A 15,946-nucleotide genomic window follows, 5' to 3' on the forward strand; every position below is an offset into this window, starting at 1 on the left:
ACTGGAGTTAGGTTTGTCTGTCCTTGGCAAATGAACCCTACTGTGCCTTTTAATATGTGCTTAAGTCAAACAAAATAGATACACTTTAGTCAGATCAATTTAATTACAGAGTGTTACGGGTTTTTATCAGAACAAGCTAGGTACAACTTATAAAGTACGTCCCTATAGCTGTTGAAGAGCAGTTGTTGAACTACCATGTGTATTTTGAGAATTAGTAATTGATTATGCATTACAGCAGGACATAAATTGTTTAAAATATAGTATTTAGGAGTCATTTTTATGGACTGATCAGCTTCCCTTTTAGCACATTTGAACATCTTGCTGAAGTGGCGATTTCATGTATTCAGGTTGGTCTCCTTACACATCAGTCTAGGTAAGCAGAGGAGAGATGCTTCTGAAGGGTGATGGTGGGGTTTGGGAAGATTTGTCCTCTAGGCCCCTTCGTTCAGAGCTTTCTTTTCTGTCACAGCATTTTCAATCTTTAGGCCAAATTTGTTTCCTTTGAGAATTGTTTAGGACATAACCTTTCCCCCTATCCTTGGAAGTGCATTTTAGAGCATCTAAAAATGCTTATTGCTCAGTGTTAAAAATAAAGCAACCCTTGATTCAAATGTATTTGTTCCTGTGCAGAACTATTAGTGTTTAAAGCTGCTTCACATACTAAATGTTTCTGGATTAGGAGTTCACATAATAACGAATTCTGCTTATTTTGAGTCTCCACAAAGGTTTGTTGTATGAGCCTAAAATAAGACGGCAGCTGATGCGTGCGGCACACAGTAACTGTTTATTTAGTGTAAGTGCGCCGTATCCCTCGTCTCTCCTCAGCCCGAGGAATTTGCATGCTGCACAGCAGCCATCTTCTTTTATACTTTATTAAATATCTGTCAATTATAAATATCAAGGTTTTACATTAATGTCAAGATAGTACATCAAAAATTCATGGAATATGTGACTTTTTCCAAGGGTATTTAATACTTAATGCATTTGTGTCATTTTTCTTTTCAGAGATATTGACAGGTTTTATTAAGTGTTTGTTAGGGAGATTTCATTTTCATCAAGGGACTGTGAAGAGAAGCTGCATGCTAAATCAATCTTTAAAGCCAGAATATCATTCATTCTTTTCATCTTCAAACACTTATAATCCATAGGTTTTATTTAAATTTCTTCTTGGTTTGTTTTTGTTTTATGTGAGTGATAGTTCAAGACAGAACTTTAATAAGGACCAGATATGCTGACTGTAGTGGTTTTTAATTTCCTTAAGCATCACTACCAGACCCATGCAAGATGGTAAATTCTTCAAAATGTCATACTTACATATTTAGCAATATTGCTCCTTTTTATTGAAGCCAAACAAACAATTTTAGATATTAATCTTTCCCAAACGTAGTGATTATTTTGTACTAGGCACAGCACTGCTGTCTCTAGGAGAATGCCGTCTTTGGATGGAGAAGGGAATGGGAGGTCACCTGGCTTTGTGTAAGGATTCTGGAATCCTTTTTAATTTTATTTAATTTTTAACAACTTTTCTTTTGATATAGGGTTTCGTACAGCTCACCCCCCATATCCCTGCCCTCCACTCTTTGAGCTCTGAGAGGAGCACAGACAGGTGTGCATCAGCACTGCTGACTTTAAGACCTTCTTTAAAAGCAACTCTGTGCTTCTTATTGTGAGCTATCATAGTTGTGCATTTCCCCAGCCTCAAATACTTAGGTTCAAGAGATAAACAAAACATCTGTCACTTAAATTCTGAAGGAAATCTGTGGCTAGTTTCTGAAGCTGTGATATCGGGGTTTAGGGTGGAGCAGTTGGTGATTTGCCAGGACTCCCTGGCAGGCTGCTGTTGAGCCCCTGTGCCTCGGAGGCCTGATCCTGTGTCTATTTGAAGACATCTGTGCCCATTGCACTGTACATATCTGTGTCTCAGAAGCCATAGTCGCAGCTGAAATCAGTTGATCACCAAGAGGGAGGTTCTGTTTCAACTTTACATTCTCCCTTGAGCACGGGGTCAAGCATCTCTGTTGGCAAAGCCGGCTAGGGATGCTGTCATCCTCACTGCGTGGTAGGAGCTGAGACATTGTCGTCTAAGAACAGTGTAGAAACATACAGTTTACTTCAAATGAATTCTTGGAAGGTATTTTAAAATTTTAACTTGGGAGCAGGGAAAAGTCTTAATTGTTTAGAATGGACTTTTGTCTTAGCTTTCTTGTTTTCAAAAATAAGGCTTTTTTTCCAACATTAAATATTTTTCATAGATGGATCATTTTCCATACTAGATTGCCTTGAGATCCTTGTAAAATGTTATATAAAAGTTTTAGATGAAAGATAGGGGTTTACTTGGAAAACATATATTACTTCTGTGAAGCTGAAGCGCGGCGGTTTTGGACTCGGGGAGGGCTGCTTGTGACTTGCTCTTGGGAGCAGTTGTGGAGCTCAGAGGTTCACTACTCTGTGCCACCAGGAGGTGGAGCTGGCGTCATAGCAGTGAGAGCCCTGCTGAAGTGGCAGCCACTTGCCAGCAGTGTCACATTTTGCTTCAGTGTAACTGTTAAGTGCTTGTGTCAGGCGGTAGCTTTTATACCAGAATCCGTGTGCTGGGCACACCCTGTTTTTGTGAGAGCAACTATTTCTAACAGGTTCTGCAAATATTATGTAACCATACAGAAAAGTAATAGTCAAATTCTATCTGAAAAATGCGATCATACATTTTTTTGAGGGTTTTTTTTTTCTTTGTGATTTCATCTGGCTATGAGGCTGTGTAGGAAACATCCATGTAAATTGAAGGAAGGGCACATGGTCGTGTTAATCTCCTTCTTGACCCCTGGGCAGGTCACCCATGTTCTTGTAGAGTCTAAGGCTGTTTAAAGATTCAGCTGTGGGAAGATTCTTCAAGTCCTTTTGAAAACTGAAAATTGTCATCTTTTCTCCTACTTAATGTCAGACTTTTGAGGAGGAGGGTGTTAAATTTTCAGTATTTATGGGATTTAGCATAGGAATTTACCAACTTTCAAAGGCCCTAGTAAATTCCGTAGTTGAAGTGAATTAAAATATTTTTTAAAAATAACAAAACATTTTCCATGACTTAGACTTTGAAAAATGACATCTTCAATGTGTAAAGTTTTCAATATATATTTCAAAGGTAATGTGAGCTTTCATTTTATGATAAGCAAAAGGAAAACTTAAAGATAGAATCCCTTTCTTTAGTTTTGAAATTTTTCTGTTCTTAGACCAGATCAGTTTTGGAGGAGGAGAAACTTGAACTCTGCCTCAGTTACATTAATGACAAGTGGAAAGCACACCTGGGCCCTCGCAGCACAGGGTTACACACATTTGTTGCAAAGGAAACACCTGAAAAACTTAAGTTCTCCAGACTCTTGAACCTTCACTGGCTGACCCTCATATATTGATTCCCCTTCCAGAGATGGGTTTCCTGAATCAACCAAAACTGTCCCTGCATGACATGCTATTTTGTATGTCACATTAAAGTATCTATATAACTTCACTTTGCTAATACAAATATTCATTTAATTTTGTTTCATTTACATGAACACAGAGTCTAGCTCTGCAGTCCAGGTAAGTCTCCCACTCTTGATCCTCCTGCCTCAGCGTCTCAGGTGCAGGGATTACAAGTGTGCACCATCACCCCTGGCCAAACATGCATCTTAAAGGGTTTTTGCATTTTGGCTTTTCTTCCAAAGGGTTAAAAGTGGGCTAAGAAGAGGAAAGAAGCACCTGGGAGCTAGCACCCAATTGGCAGCCTTTTGTAATATATAATTTGCCTAAAATTGTGCACTGAGCATAAGCTTTTGTTTTCTAATTGATTTACGGTTTGAGCCACTTTTACCTCATCCCCTACTGTCCTGTGTAGGTGCCAGAGAGTACATTACAGTGAGCGATGATAAATTACAGCGTGCTTGTGATGCCAGCGCATCGAGTAAAAACTGAGGGCTGCACGGAACCCGTGCATTAACAGTGTGCAAAGACTCGGCAGAATCTCATTTCTGTCTCAAACAACTGTGTGTTCATCTGATCACTTATTGTGATCTGCCGGTCAGGTGGTAATTGAAACTGAAGTTATACTGTTACAGCTTTTAATATCTTGACTGGGACAAAGTTTGTAAGTGCTTGGAAGTTCCAAATGGGGAGGGGGTTTGAGGAGAGAATCGGATAAAATTTCCTTCCAAGTGTGAAGTTTTGAGTATTTTTATCAAATATTCTTTTGTCCAGAAAAAAGTGAAGGCTAGGCATGGTGGTGCACACCTTTAATCCCAGCACTCGGGAGACAGAGACAGGCGGATCTCTGTGAGTTGAAGGCCAGCCTGGTCTACATTGTGAGTTCCAGGACAGCTGGGGCTACAGGGAGACCCTGTCTCAAAAAAGACCAAAAAAAAAGAAGAATTTTAAATAATGCTGATTTGTTTTATCTTCATTTTACTTGTAAGCCTTACTCTATACTCTGATGAGACCTTACTTTGCTTGGTTTTCTGTGCTTGGTCCATGATTGCAGTATAAATAATTCATTTGCAAATTAGTCTATTTCCATCAAGTGATGTAAGTTAGAGATGTGTGAAAGAACCTGCAGCGCACCAAAGTGCTTGGGATTGTTGCCTTCTGTGACATACAGAGAGACTGGAATCTAGTCATAGGGCCCATGCCACCATCATGGCCTGAGATCCCATGAAAGACTGGATCGCACCCCTGGGTTTGCAGGCATGAGCAGATGCTCACAGTGTGGGTGTGCTGCCTGCCTTTGTGAAGTCAGTCCACCTTAAATTGTATTTTGTGTGGTGTCTGTGGGTTCTAGGATCGAAATATGAAGGAGCAGATTTATGGCGGCTGCTGGGCACAACAAATTAAGTTGACAGTGATGTATGAGGGCATAACAGCATGATGATCCCTCAGTCGCGCGGCTGGACGCCTCCTGCTTCATTTGGCTCTTGTTAGGATCTGTTAGGCAGCTAAATAATGAAATTCTGCTGACTGATTTCTGTTTTCCCTTTTCTTTCCTCACCTCTGCTTCCTAAAACTTCTCATTCCCAGACCCATCCTCACGCCAACAAACTGCCCTTGAAGGATTCTTTCACGTATGAGGACTACAGGTTGGTGTAAGGAGCGGGGGTGTCAGGGGTGGTTTCTGAGGGAACCTGGGATCTGGAGGTGATGGAAGCTCTTCAGCAAGCGGCCTGATGTGACCACTTTCTGCACTGAGGCTGAGGTGGTCCCAGCAGCAGCAGTGAGCAGCTTCCAGAAGCACCCGCGCTTCAGTAGCTGCCTAGAAATGGTGCTGTAGCCTATGGTGGGAGCTTGGTTGAGGCAGTCAAAGTGTATTTGAGCATAACATTAGTGCTCGGTGTGGTTAAAGGATTATGTTCCCTTTTGAATAAATTATATTGGTGTAAAGTGGGGACTTCTTTTTTAACATAAAGAACTAATGCACTGTACAATGTAATACACAATTTCATTCCACATTTTGTACAACCTCAGAGGATGTCTGATCAGAGGGAGCTATATCACTTGCTTTCCAGTGAGGCTCCAAGTAGGCGCAGATCAGCACGTGAGTGAGAGGAGCTGGCTGTGGGGACGGAGGTTTTGTCATCTCCACCCAGTGCAAGGCTGAGACCCTTGCTCGTGCCTCCTTCTCTCCTTCTGCATACCCAGCCTGATCACGGACTCTTCCTCTGGCTCTTTCCTGCTAGTCCCCTCTCTGCGTCCCTCAGTCTTGGATCTGGCTCCAAGTGACACCCCCCAATCCCGGAGTTAGTTCTCACGACAGGCAACTTTTGGATGTTTCACTCTTTTTTTTCTTTTTGTTACAGGTGGGCAGTCTCTTCTGTTATGACACGACAAAACCAAATTCCCACGGAGGACGGCTCCCGGGTGACCCTGGCCCTGATTCCTCTATGGGACATGTGCAATCACACCAATGGCCTGGTAACGCTCTCCGCCGTGGGCTGAGTCTGGGAGGCTGCTGAGCTTCTGTGTGGGCAGTCCACTCAGGCTTCTTGTTCTCCTGTTCCCTCTCCACGAGGAAGACAAACAGAAGCCGACTGCTGCTCATCCTGCCTCCCTCCAGTGGAAGCTGACTGTTCTCTCTCTCAGTATTAACCTCATACTAAAAACAGAACTTGAATCTTAGGCTACTTCAAGAACCACCTCAGACTGCACTGTGTGGTTTAAGCCATAGTTCTAGCTCACTAGTTCATCTTCTTATCTTACCAGACTGCAGACTAAACCAAAATTCCTCTTTTTCCCTATTCTTTAAAAAGGGTACTAATTTATTGAAGAAAATCTTTCATCTTTCTGACTTTCTCTTTTATAATCCTTTTCTTTTCTCTGCTAGCTCCCTCTTCCCCCTGCTCTACTCACCACCCGTGGCCATGTGATTGACCTGCTTTGCTCAGAAGCCCTGTGTGTGGGCAGGCTTGTGTGCTAGGCTCAGGGCACTGCAGGGGTGGCCTCCTCACTGGGCGGAGATGTGACAGACAGGAATCTTCTTATTGCGGCAAGGAAGGAGGGCGCATGGCTTGTTCCTCGGCTTTCTTGGGGCCCTAAATAACTCCATACGGGAGCTTTCTCACAGTGCTGAGGATTTCCTAGTGATCATAGGTAGAAGGCCATTAAATCCAGATTGTTCTGGCGTTTTCAGCACTGTGCTAGTCTAGTCTGCGGGCTTGGCTGGGTTTGTTCCTCTTTTCCCAGTGTTACCTCTTGTTGTTGTTATTACCAGTATTATAAACAGATAAAAAAAATGCTGCAGATGATCATTTCACATCCATACAGCAGCCAGAACACAGGTGCTGTAAGCCCAGTGCTCAAGATAGTACCCTCCTGCTAATGTGGGCGAGTCTTTCAAGCCTTAAAAGTATTTAAATTGCCGGGCGTGGTACTGCACGCCTTTAGTCCCGGCACTTGGGAGGCGGAGGCAGTGGATCTCTGTGAGTTCAAGGCCGGCCTGGTCTACATAGTGAATTCCAGGACAGCTGGGGCTAGAGGGAGACCCTGTCTCAAAAAGGCAAAAAAAGAAGAAAGAAAAAAAAAAGGGTATTTAAATTGTGGCAAGGAGGAATAGTTACACTGCTACAATTACATTTTTGCCTTAATTTAGATATGCTTAATTCAATTAGCAATACTAAGAAATGACAGCATGCTTTACATTTTCACTAATGAATATAATTTTACATTCTTTGTCTTTTTAAAAATGTTCCCTTCGTCAGAGATATTTTTAAGTGATTGTAACCTTGAAATTTCAGCTTTTTTCAAGTACCTTTTAATATCTGGCCCTTGTATTTTCTTTTTCCCTTTTTATTTGAACTCAATTATTGTTTCCCAAATTATTTATTTTCATTTTCATAGTTGAAGATAGACGAGCCTGGTGTGGTGGCACATGCCTTTAAAGCCTTCAATACCAGCACTCATCAGGCAGAGGCTGGTGAATTTCATGAGACTGAGTCCAGCCTAGTCTACAAAGCGAGTGCTAGACCATTGGGGGCTACAGCTATGACTAAGGGCTCCGTTCCATCCTCTCCTGTCCTTTGCTGCTGGTGACAGCCTCGTATACTCATGCCAACTTTGGGCTTTGATGTTGTCTGCCAGTGTGAAAAAGCTGTGCACTTTTTGTGTGGCCTGTGACCTACCACAGTCCAGGCTAAGACACTGCCTGCCTTCAGAAAGTTTATTCAGGAAGCCAGTACACATTCCTATCAGGGCTGTCTGTCCCACACATCTGACTCAGCATCATGTACTGTTTCCATTGTCACAAGGTTTCATGGGAAATTTAATGTGGCAGGATTTAAGAAATGCAATTTTCAAACTGTAAAGCTGTGTTTCATACATATTAATAGTTAACCTTTTTAAAATAAGGCACTTGAACTGAAGGCTTTACTTTTCAAGCAAGGGCTATGTGTCTGTCCTGGTAATCCTCGTCAGCCTGCCCTGACTCATAGAGGAACTCAGTAGGAAGTTGCAGTACTGTCTGCCTCAAACAGTAGCCCTAAGCCCTGGTATATGGAGTCTGGCTAGCAGTAGCAGCAGCAAAGAAGGTGACATCAGGAGCAGCGCTGCTGGGATTCTGATGAATGAGAGTGATGTCCTTAGCTGCCTGTTTCAGAGAGTTCATAGGGCATAGTCCTAAACTGTAGGAAATACATTGTGGTGTGGGTGTGGGTGTGGATGTGGGTATTACCCATGCACATGTATGGAGGCCAGAGGACAGTGCTGCTGGGTATCTTCCTCTAGTGGGTTTTGTTATATTTTGGTTTTTAAAGATAAGGTCTCCCTTTAACCCCAGTGGAACACACTGGCCTCAGTCTCATACAGATTGACCTGCTTCTGCCTCCCATGTGCTGGACTAAAGTGTGCATAACATGTCTGGCTCTTATTCTTTTGAGACATGATCCTAGCTCACTGTTCAGGCTAGGCTGGCTGGCCAGAGAGTCCCTGATCTGACATTGTTCTCCCAGTGCTGGAGTTACAGATACAAAGTGCTGTGTCACTCCTCCAACCCCCTCAAATGAGTGCTAGAGGTCTGAACTCAGATCTCATGTTTGTATAGCAAGCACCTTAACACACTTGGCCATCTCCCCAGCCTGGAATAAGCATCTTTTAAATTTTGCCTTATCTGTTAAAAAAGTGAAGTGGCAGGTTTCAGTTTGTATGAGAAAGATACTGTGAAGTGGTTTATAGGCCACTGTGTGTGTTCTGGTATGCACAGTGTCTGTGACTCTGCCAGCCCATGTGAGAAGATTGCTGTGCAGTCAAGCAGAATTAAATAAGGGTCTTTCAAGGTCCTTCTGCTTAAGTATTGGAAAATTCAAGATACCTAGATCCAGGCTCAGTGTCCAGGCCTAGTTTTTACCGTAGCAGGCAAGGGTCTCCCTACATAACCTGCCCAACCCTCAACATCTACAAGTCTTACCTCCCCCTGCTTCTTGCTGTCCTTGACACCAGTATAACCTGCCTTAGGGCCTTTGTACTTGCTGCTACTTTTGTCCAAGAGACTTAGAGTTGTCATCAGGTGAGGCCACCCTGGTCACCCTTTGTAAGCTGAGCACCACTCTGTCCTGTCAGTCCATCTTGTCTTGTGCTTCCTGCATTGTCCATGCAGCATATTTACACCTCTGTTGTCAATTTTAGATGAGGCCTTGTAGCCAAGGACGACTTTAATCTCCTGATGCTCCTGCCTTCACCTCCTGAGTGCAGGGATTACAGACTGCGCCCCACCACGCCTGGCCTCTGCCTATAATTTTGGGAGGTCATGAAAGCAGGCGATTTTTTTGTGTGTCTTATTCATATCCCAGTGCCTTCATGCATTCCAGTGCTTGGTGTTTTGAATGAATTCATGAGTAGGGAATAAGTGATGCTAAAATATATTGCACACGTGCCTAGGAGAAAAGCGGTGGAGAGAAATGAGCCGAAACCTTGGTTCAATTGTGATCCTCTTCTCTTTCCTGTGTCTTTCTCAGATTTTATTTGACGAACATGATTACTCCTCCATTCCTTCCTCCATACATAATGAAAGCAATAGACACATCCTAGGAGGAGATTTGGAATCCCAGAAAGATTAAAATGATCTGTAGTCCTCTTTACTTTGGGGGTGGGGGGTATATCACAGTCTTCCTCCTGCAGTGCTGTGGAATGGGAAAATTAAACTGGAGTATGGCTGCAGACGCAGTGCCCAAGTCCACTGCTGAGAGTCATGCATCCACGCAGGCTCCAGCTCCCCCTGGCGTATGCTGGCACACGCCCACTGTGCTTCCTCTGTAATCACTCACCACCACCCTTCTTTTCCCTGTGCCTATCCAGTAGGTAACGAGGCTCTTGGGAGGCTGTCCACATATTTGATATTTTTTTTCTCCATGTGTGTCACCCACTAGACTCTTCCCCTGGATGCAGACAGTTTTTTCCCACCTGGAATGGAATGGGCACTCATATATTTATAGATGGTGGATTTAGGTGGGTGGGGGGCATTACTGGACACACAGCACATGGAGCTGGGTGAGGAGGAGATGAATGCCCAGTGCAGCAGAGTCAGGAGATGCCGTTGGACCAGATTCCCGACTGCTGCATCTCCTGATTTGGACGTGGAGTTGGGGCTGTTCCATGACTGCAGGTTCCTGCCTGTGGGTCATTTCCAAGGTTCCTGTAAAGGGCCTTTGCTGGCATCGGAGCCCAAACAGCCTAGAAGGGTTCTGTGGTTGCCTCTACTGATGGGAGTAGCAGACAGTATCCCCAAGGACCATGGAGCTAAACAGAGGCCCAGGTCCTGTGCTACTTTGCAGTTTTTAGGAGCCTGAGTGCAGATGAAGAGGGCTTTGGCCTGAGTCAGGCTATGTGTGTAGAGATGAATTTTTGACAGCACTCTAGAAGTAAGTTGGGCAGTGCCACATGGAGAGGCTGCCACTCATCCTGAAACACTGACCCTTGCAGAAGAGCAAGAGGGGCACCTGCTGTGGGGCTTCTGGAGACAGGTTACTTTCTCAGCTGTGACTGCTGCTGATTTGGGAGATGCCTGTAAAGTACCCCTCGGCACTGGTCTTTTCTCTCTGGAGGTGAACCGCGCTCTCTGCTTTGCTTTCCTCCTTCCCCAGCACCCCTCCTTCCTGCCTGTGCTGCTGGCAGGTCTACGTACCAAGGCCGGGCATGTCCGGCTTTCCCAAAAGGAGTTGAGGGTCAAAGGAAATTCTCCTTCTACACTTTTTGGTCAGAACAGGGAATCAGATGTTGGGCGGGGACTCCATGGAACTGTTTGAATCCAAGTCAGGCATTTAGAATCTTGTGAGTAAAAACGTGCTAGAGCGCCTTCCTTTGTTTCCCAACACCTTCAGGCTCCTCATTGGTCTTTGCGGTTAGAAGCATGAAAAGTTCTGTATATACATGGTTTACACGCCTCTGTATCCAGGCATGTTGGGTTTACAGATGAGGGTTGCGTGATTCTCCCTTCTAAATGCTGTGCCCTCAGCTTGAACATTACTCTCTTTGGGACCCAGGTTGATATTTGGATTAGCAAGTAGTACTTGTAGATGTCTTGAGTCTTTGATTCTCCAGGATGAAGTAAGTGTGCTCAAAAGGATTAGCCATACAATCTGGAGGTTGACGATGCTCAGAGGGATGGGATGCTGAGGAGTTTTTACTTGCATTGTGGGCCCTGTTGCCTGCCCTGGAGTTTGTGCCTCAAGGCAGTCTTTTCGAAGGCACTGTCAGGTGTTAGATACCATGTGTTAGGGGCAATCCTTAAATCCACGTCCCCAGTGTTTAACACATGGTGGACATGGATTTAAGGATTGCCCCTGACCTCCTGGAAGATGGGAAGGGAGAATGGGACATGCAAGTACAGAGACAAAGATTCAGAGGAATTTGGGAGTCAGAATGCTGGGTAGTTAAGGTATGGGTATTTCTGTGTGATATTGCAGATCCTAGCCAAGACAGGAGAGCTGAAGGAGACCTGGCTTTGAGGTCTGGACAGAGGAGTTTTCTCTACTGTACTCTAGAGGCTTAGAAACATTTATATCTCTTAGCAGAAAGAGAAGGAATGAGAAACAACAATTTGATTTTGCCTTTGCTTACCTGAAGGTTTTAATTGATTCTAATTTCAAAGTATGTATATGTACAGAGTAAAATGTGTATAATTGAGAAATAAACTTTTCTTGTCATCTTGATTCTTATGTAATAGAAAAACACACTTTCTTGGTATTGCTAGACCAGGCACCTAGGCCGTGTACATCCTAGACCAGTGCTTTACTGTGGAGTTGTATCCCGCCCCCAGTTTGATTTCTCATTGGCCAGATGTTAGGTAAAAGTAATACTTATAAATACAAGTCCCCCAGAGTGCCCCCAAATGACGAATAGACACAAAAATCATTGTGGGTGTGCATCTCATGTCATCCATGGAGGCCTTACCCAGGACTCACTGCCATAGGGGAATGACTCAGAGGCAGCAATTTTGTAATAAAGGACTGTTTGGTTGAGACCAAAACGTGGTGATCAGTACAATGACTTTTCCCAAGATAAATTTATTTCAGTCATGTAACTCCCTGTACAAATGATTGCTGTTAGTAGAAATGACTAAAATACTCAGTGGTTCTTTGCTGGGTTTTAGACATCCTCCAGCACTACCCTTTAAGTTCCTCTAGAACCTCTGTCCTCTTGTTGCCAAAGGCAAACCTGACAGGGCAGCCCAGACACGTTTGCCTCACCGCTCTGTCCTTTCTCCCTGCCCAGATCACCACGGGGTACAACCTGGAAGATGACCGTTGTGAGTGTGTGGCACTGCAAGATTTTCGGGCTGGAGAGCAGGTGGGTTTTCATGCCACGTGTCAACCAGGCGTGGCCAACCCATAGGCATGGAGTGAGCGGTTGTGATCACTTTAGAAAGGCATTGATCCTTAGGGTTGCTTGTTTTCTGGAGCACATCTTGAGACATAAAAGTGCTTTGAGTTGCACTTTGGGTCCACAAAGGAAAAAAAGATTTAAATGTAGCTTATTTGCACAATTAACCCAGTATATGAAAACCAGTATTTGTGAGCTGAACCTTGTCTTATGGCATGAAAACAAATTTTTTACTTCATAAACTGCATTACTTTTGTTTCCTCATCTGTTGGCTCTTGAAGGGATGTTTAAAAGAAGCCACATTTCAGTGGTCAGAAGAGCTGCACTTGTCTTCTTGTGCCTACACTCTGTAATTTGTTTGATCTGATAATTTGGGTGGGAAAGCAGAGTTAAGCTTCTCGGTCAGTTATAAAAATAAGTCTCTGCATTTTATGGGTTCCACATCCAAGCATGTACTATAAAACCAGAACAGATATAGACACACTTTGCATTTGAGTGAAGACAGTCTGAGGAAAGGCTGATCTGCTCTTCAGAAAAGTTCAGAAACCTTCCCACTAGGTATGGAGCTTCACAGGCTGTGGACGGCAGCTTCTGACAGGACTTGATTCAAACTCCAGGTTCAGAAGACCCCCTCGTTTTGGTGCCTTCCAAAGGACAACCCTAGAGGGTAGACTGCGTGAGAGGCTCAAGGACCCAATGGCTGGGATCCTGGGTCAGTGCCTCCCTGAGGCCTCTCCTCTGCCCAGTGGTAGTGCACATAACGTGTTTGACTTCACAGCATGGGTAGCTGGGAGGGTTGTATGCCTTCATCCTCTGTTTAGTAAGCTGTACCAAGTGGGTGTATAGATGCTTTATACCTAGTCTGTCTCCTTACTGTAAAGTATCATTTACTACATTAACCCTTTGCCTTGCTCTGTGTGACGACTACATGCTGAGTTTTATGTTCTTCTGTTTTTTTCTTTACTGCATCTCAGATTTACATTTTTTATGGCACTCGGTCAAATGCAGAATTTGTGATCCACAGTGGTTTTTTCTTTGACAATAATTCGCATGACAGAGTGAAAATAAAGCTCGGAGTGAGTAAAAGTGACAGGCTCTACGCCATGAAGGCTGAGGTCTTGGCTCGTGCCGGAATCCCAACGTACGTAGACTTGGTTGGCTCTTCCTGTGGTATTCCAATATTTTCAGCTGTGTGGTGTTTAGTTGGTGTGTTGACAAAACTCCACAGTAGTCTGTCCAATCCTTTTGTCCCTGTTACACAGTACCTTAGACTTAGAGGTGCATGGGGATTTGCCAGTGCTTCCAGATAGACATAATCATGTCTCTAAGGAGCGTTCACCATCAGTTCCGGGGGATGTGGCCTGCGGTCCTCATTAAGTTAAATAAGTGCTTTGGTATCATTAACGTCTTTCACCTTGAAAAGGTTAATGACCTGGATCAATTTGTTTCATTTAATTCTTTGCCACCATTAGTTTCTGTAATGAAGTCATGTTCCTCAGCAATTCCATGAATTTCTGGTTAGATTCTTAAGATTTTCTTGCATTTGAGGTATAACATGATGAAGAAGGTGAGAATTATGATTTATTAGCCCTCCAGGGACTGGAGGAACCATTCTTAATGAAAATGGATTATCTAGACCTTTTTTTATTGAACTTGTCAATATTTGATTAATGATTAAAGTGTGAACTCAACATAAATTATTGTTAATGTTTCTTAAGGACTGTGGGTGTGTTTAATTCTCTTACCATGAGTGGGTGGCCCCAGATTAAGGCCATTAGATGGCAGGCATGCTGGTGGAGGTGACCAGTGCCTTTCAGGGCCTCCCCCACCATAAGCCTCATGCTTTCCAAGTGCACTCCTGTGGTTCTGCTCTGCTTGAGGCCCCCATCAGTGCTGCAGACACGGGGAGGCTGCAGACTCAGGGATACCCTCTTCTAGAGGGCAAGGCAACTGATCTTGCTTCTTGCTCTTCTCAGTTCCAGTGTTTTTGCGTTACATTTTACTGAGCCGCCCATCTCTGCCCAACTTCTGGCATTTCTCCGAGTATTCTGCATGACTGAAGGTAAAAATCATTGCAGGAAAAGAAAGATTTTTTTTTTTTAATTTGTGAAAATGTAAAACATGGGGATTCAGATTAGATAACATTCTTGAAACAGGAAGCACTTTAGGGTAGAGGGAAGATGGCAGTACTGGAGAAAGAACTGATCTGCTGTATACTGGGAATGTGGGTGCAGACATTCTGAGAGGGTAAATATATTGCAAATAGCATCTTTCTAAAGCACAGATGTTCTTGGCTATGGCCTCTTATTTCAAACCTGGTAAGAGTTAAATAAGTGTATTGAGCATCCGTTTTTATATTTACTAACAAGTCATCTGAGTTTCTTACACTGAGATTTGACATGGTAGGGCTATGTTTTTGTCTTTTATCCCAAACCACAAATCATTGGTCCTCGGGTTTTATTTGTAATTGTGTGTGTGTGTGATACAGTGTCTATGTGTGCATTGCTATTGTTTTAAGCTACCTTAATTTAGAATAGATGGGGTAGAAATGAGTGACTGGATGAATGAATGATTGAACAGATAAATGTTTTTCTAGAACAAAATTGCCTAAACATTAGTGAAAGGGCAGTACTAGTTAGCAGTCCATTGTGGCCATGGAGAAGTGGCTGTGCCTTACTGTCTCTGGCTCCCATCTTTTGTGTGTTTGGGGTTTGCCAGTGAGCTGGAGGTAGAAGAAACTTAGTCCCAGAATGTAGGTGGCTGAGACTCCAAGCACAGAACCGGAGTGAGGTTCACTGTCATTCAAATGGGAGCTTTTGGTGCCTTTGTACTTTATTGTTTGAATTCAGTGAGCCCAAGTTAAGGGTAACCTGTAGGGTTTTCTTGCATATTTAAGAATATAAAATTGGGGCTGGAAAGATGGCTCAGTGGTTAAAAAAAAATAAAAAAAAGAATATAAAGTTAAATGTCACAGTCTGTAACCTCAAGGAATGTGCAGCCATGAGAGATGTAGACAGTGACAGTCCTGTGATCTGTGGACACTCAGGGTGTTGTGCTGTTGATGCTCAGTGTGGTGCTTGTTTTATTTTCATCTCATCTTTCACTGATACAGAATCTCCAAGGAAGGGTGGGAAGCTTAGGCAAGGGTCACTTAGCTAGTAAGAGATGACCTTGAGGTAGAACAAAGTGCTTTACTTCTAGAGCCTTTGCCTCAGACATCCTCATGCACCTGATTTGCAAGTAACATGATTCATGGAATGCTTCTTAGTGGAGAGACGGGTGTTTTCATTAGACCTGACGAGACAGTTTCAGTGGATGGGAAGGGAGGAAGAAGACTAGAAGGAATGAAGACTTTCCCAGCAGAGCAGGACATTCACACTCACACAGGCTAAGGAGGGAGGGTGCACTGGACTCTGGCTGTTCTTAGGGTGACCAAGCACAGGCTGCCATGGCAGGTGGAATGAAGCCTGGGGTCCTTCCCCCAGGAGGGGCTGACTGCAGCACAGGGAGCCACTTTGAGGGGTTCTAGGCTGGAAGGAAGCCCACTCCTAAGCCATGGAGTCCAGGCTGTCCGGCCCCTGTTCTGTATGTTCCGTTCTTCCAGCAGTGTGACCCCCCCCCCCGT

At 43.9% G+C, this 15,946-nt stretch overlaps 1 protein-coding gene across 1 annotated transcript in view; it reads left to right on the forward strand.

Moving 5' to 3' along the window:
• Positions 1 to 15,946, forward strand: part of Setd3 (SET domain containing 3, actin histidine methyltransferase) — a 71,900-nt gene that overhangs the window by 52,178 nt on the left and 3,776 nt on the right. The window contains exons 7-11 of the mRNA XM_008825640.3: positions 5,038 to 5,096; positions 5,814 to 5,928; positions 12,214 to 12,288; positions 13,296 to 13,462; positions 14,298 to 14,383. Of these exons, the coding sequence (XP_008823862.1) occupies positions 5,038 to 5,096; positions 5,814 to 5,928; positions 12,214 to 12,288; positions 13,296 to 13,462; positions 14,298 to 14,383 (502 nt within the window). The remainder of the gene's footprint in view (positions 1 to 5,037; positions 5,097 to 5,813; positions 5,929 to 12,213; positions 12,289 to 13,295; positions 13,463 to 14,297; positions 14,384 to 15,946) is intronic.

The sequence above is a fragment of the Nannospalax galili genome, unplaced genomic scaffold, assembly GCF_000622305.1.
Source record: "Nannospalax galili isolate Female #2095 unplaced genomic scaffold, S.galili_v1.0 scaffold188, whole genome shotgun sequence".
NCBI lineage: Eukaryota > Metazoa > Chordata > Mammalia > Rodentia > Spalacidae > Nannospalax > Nannospalax galili.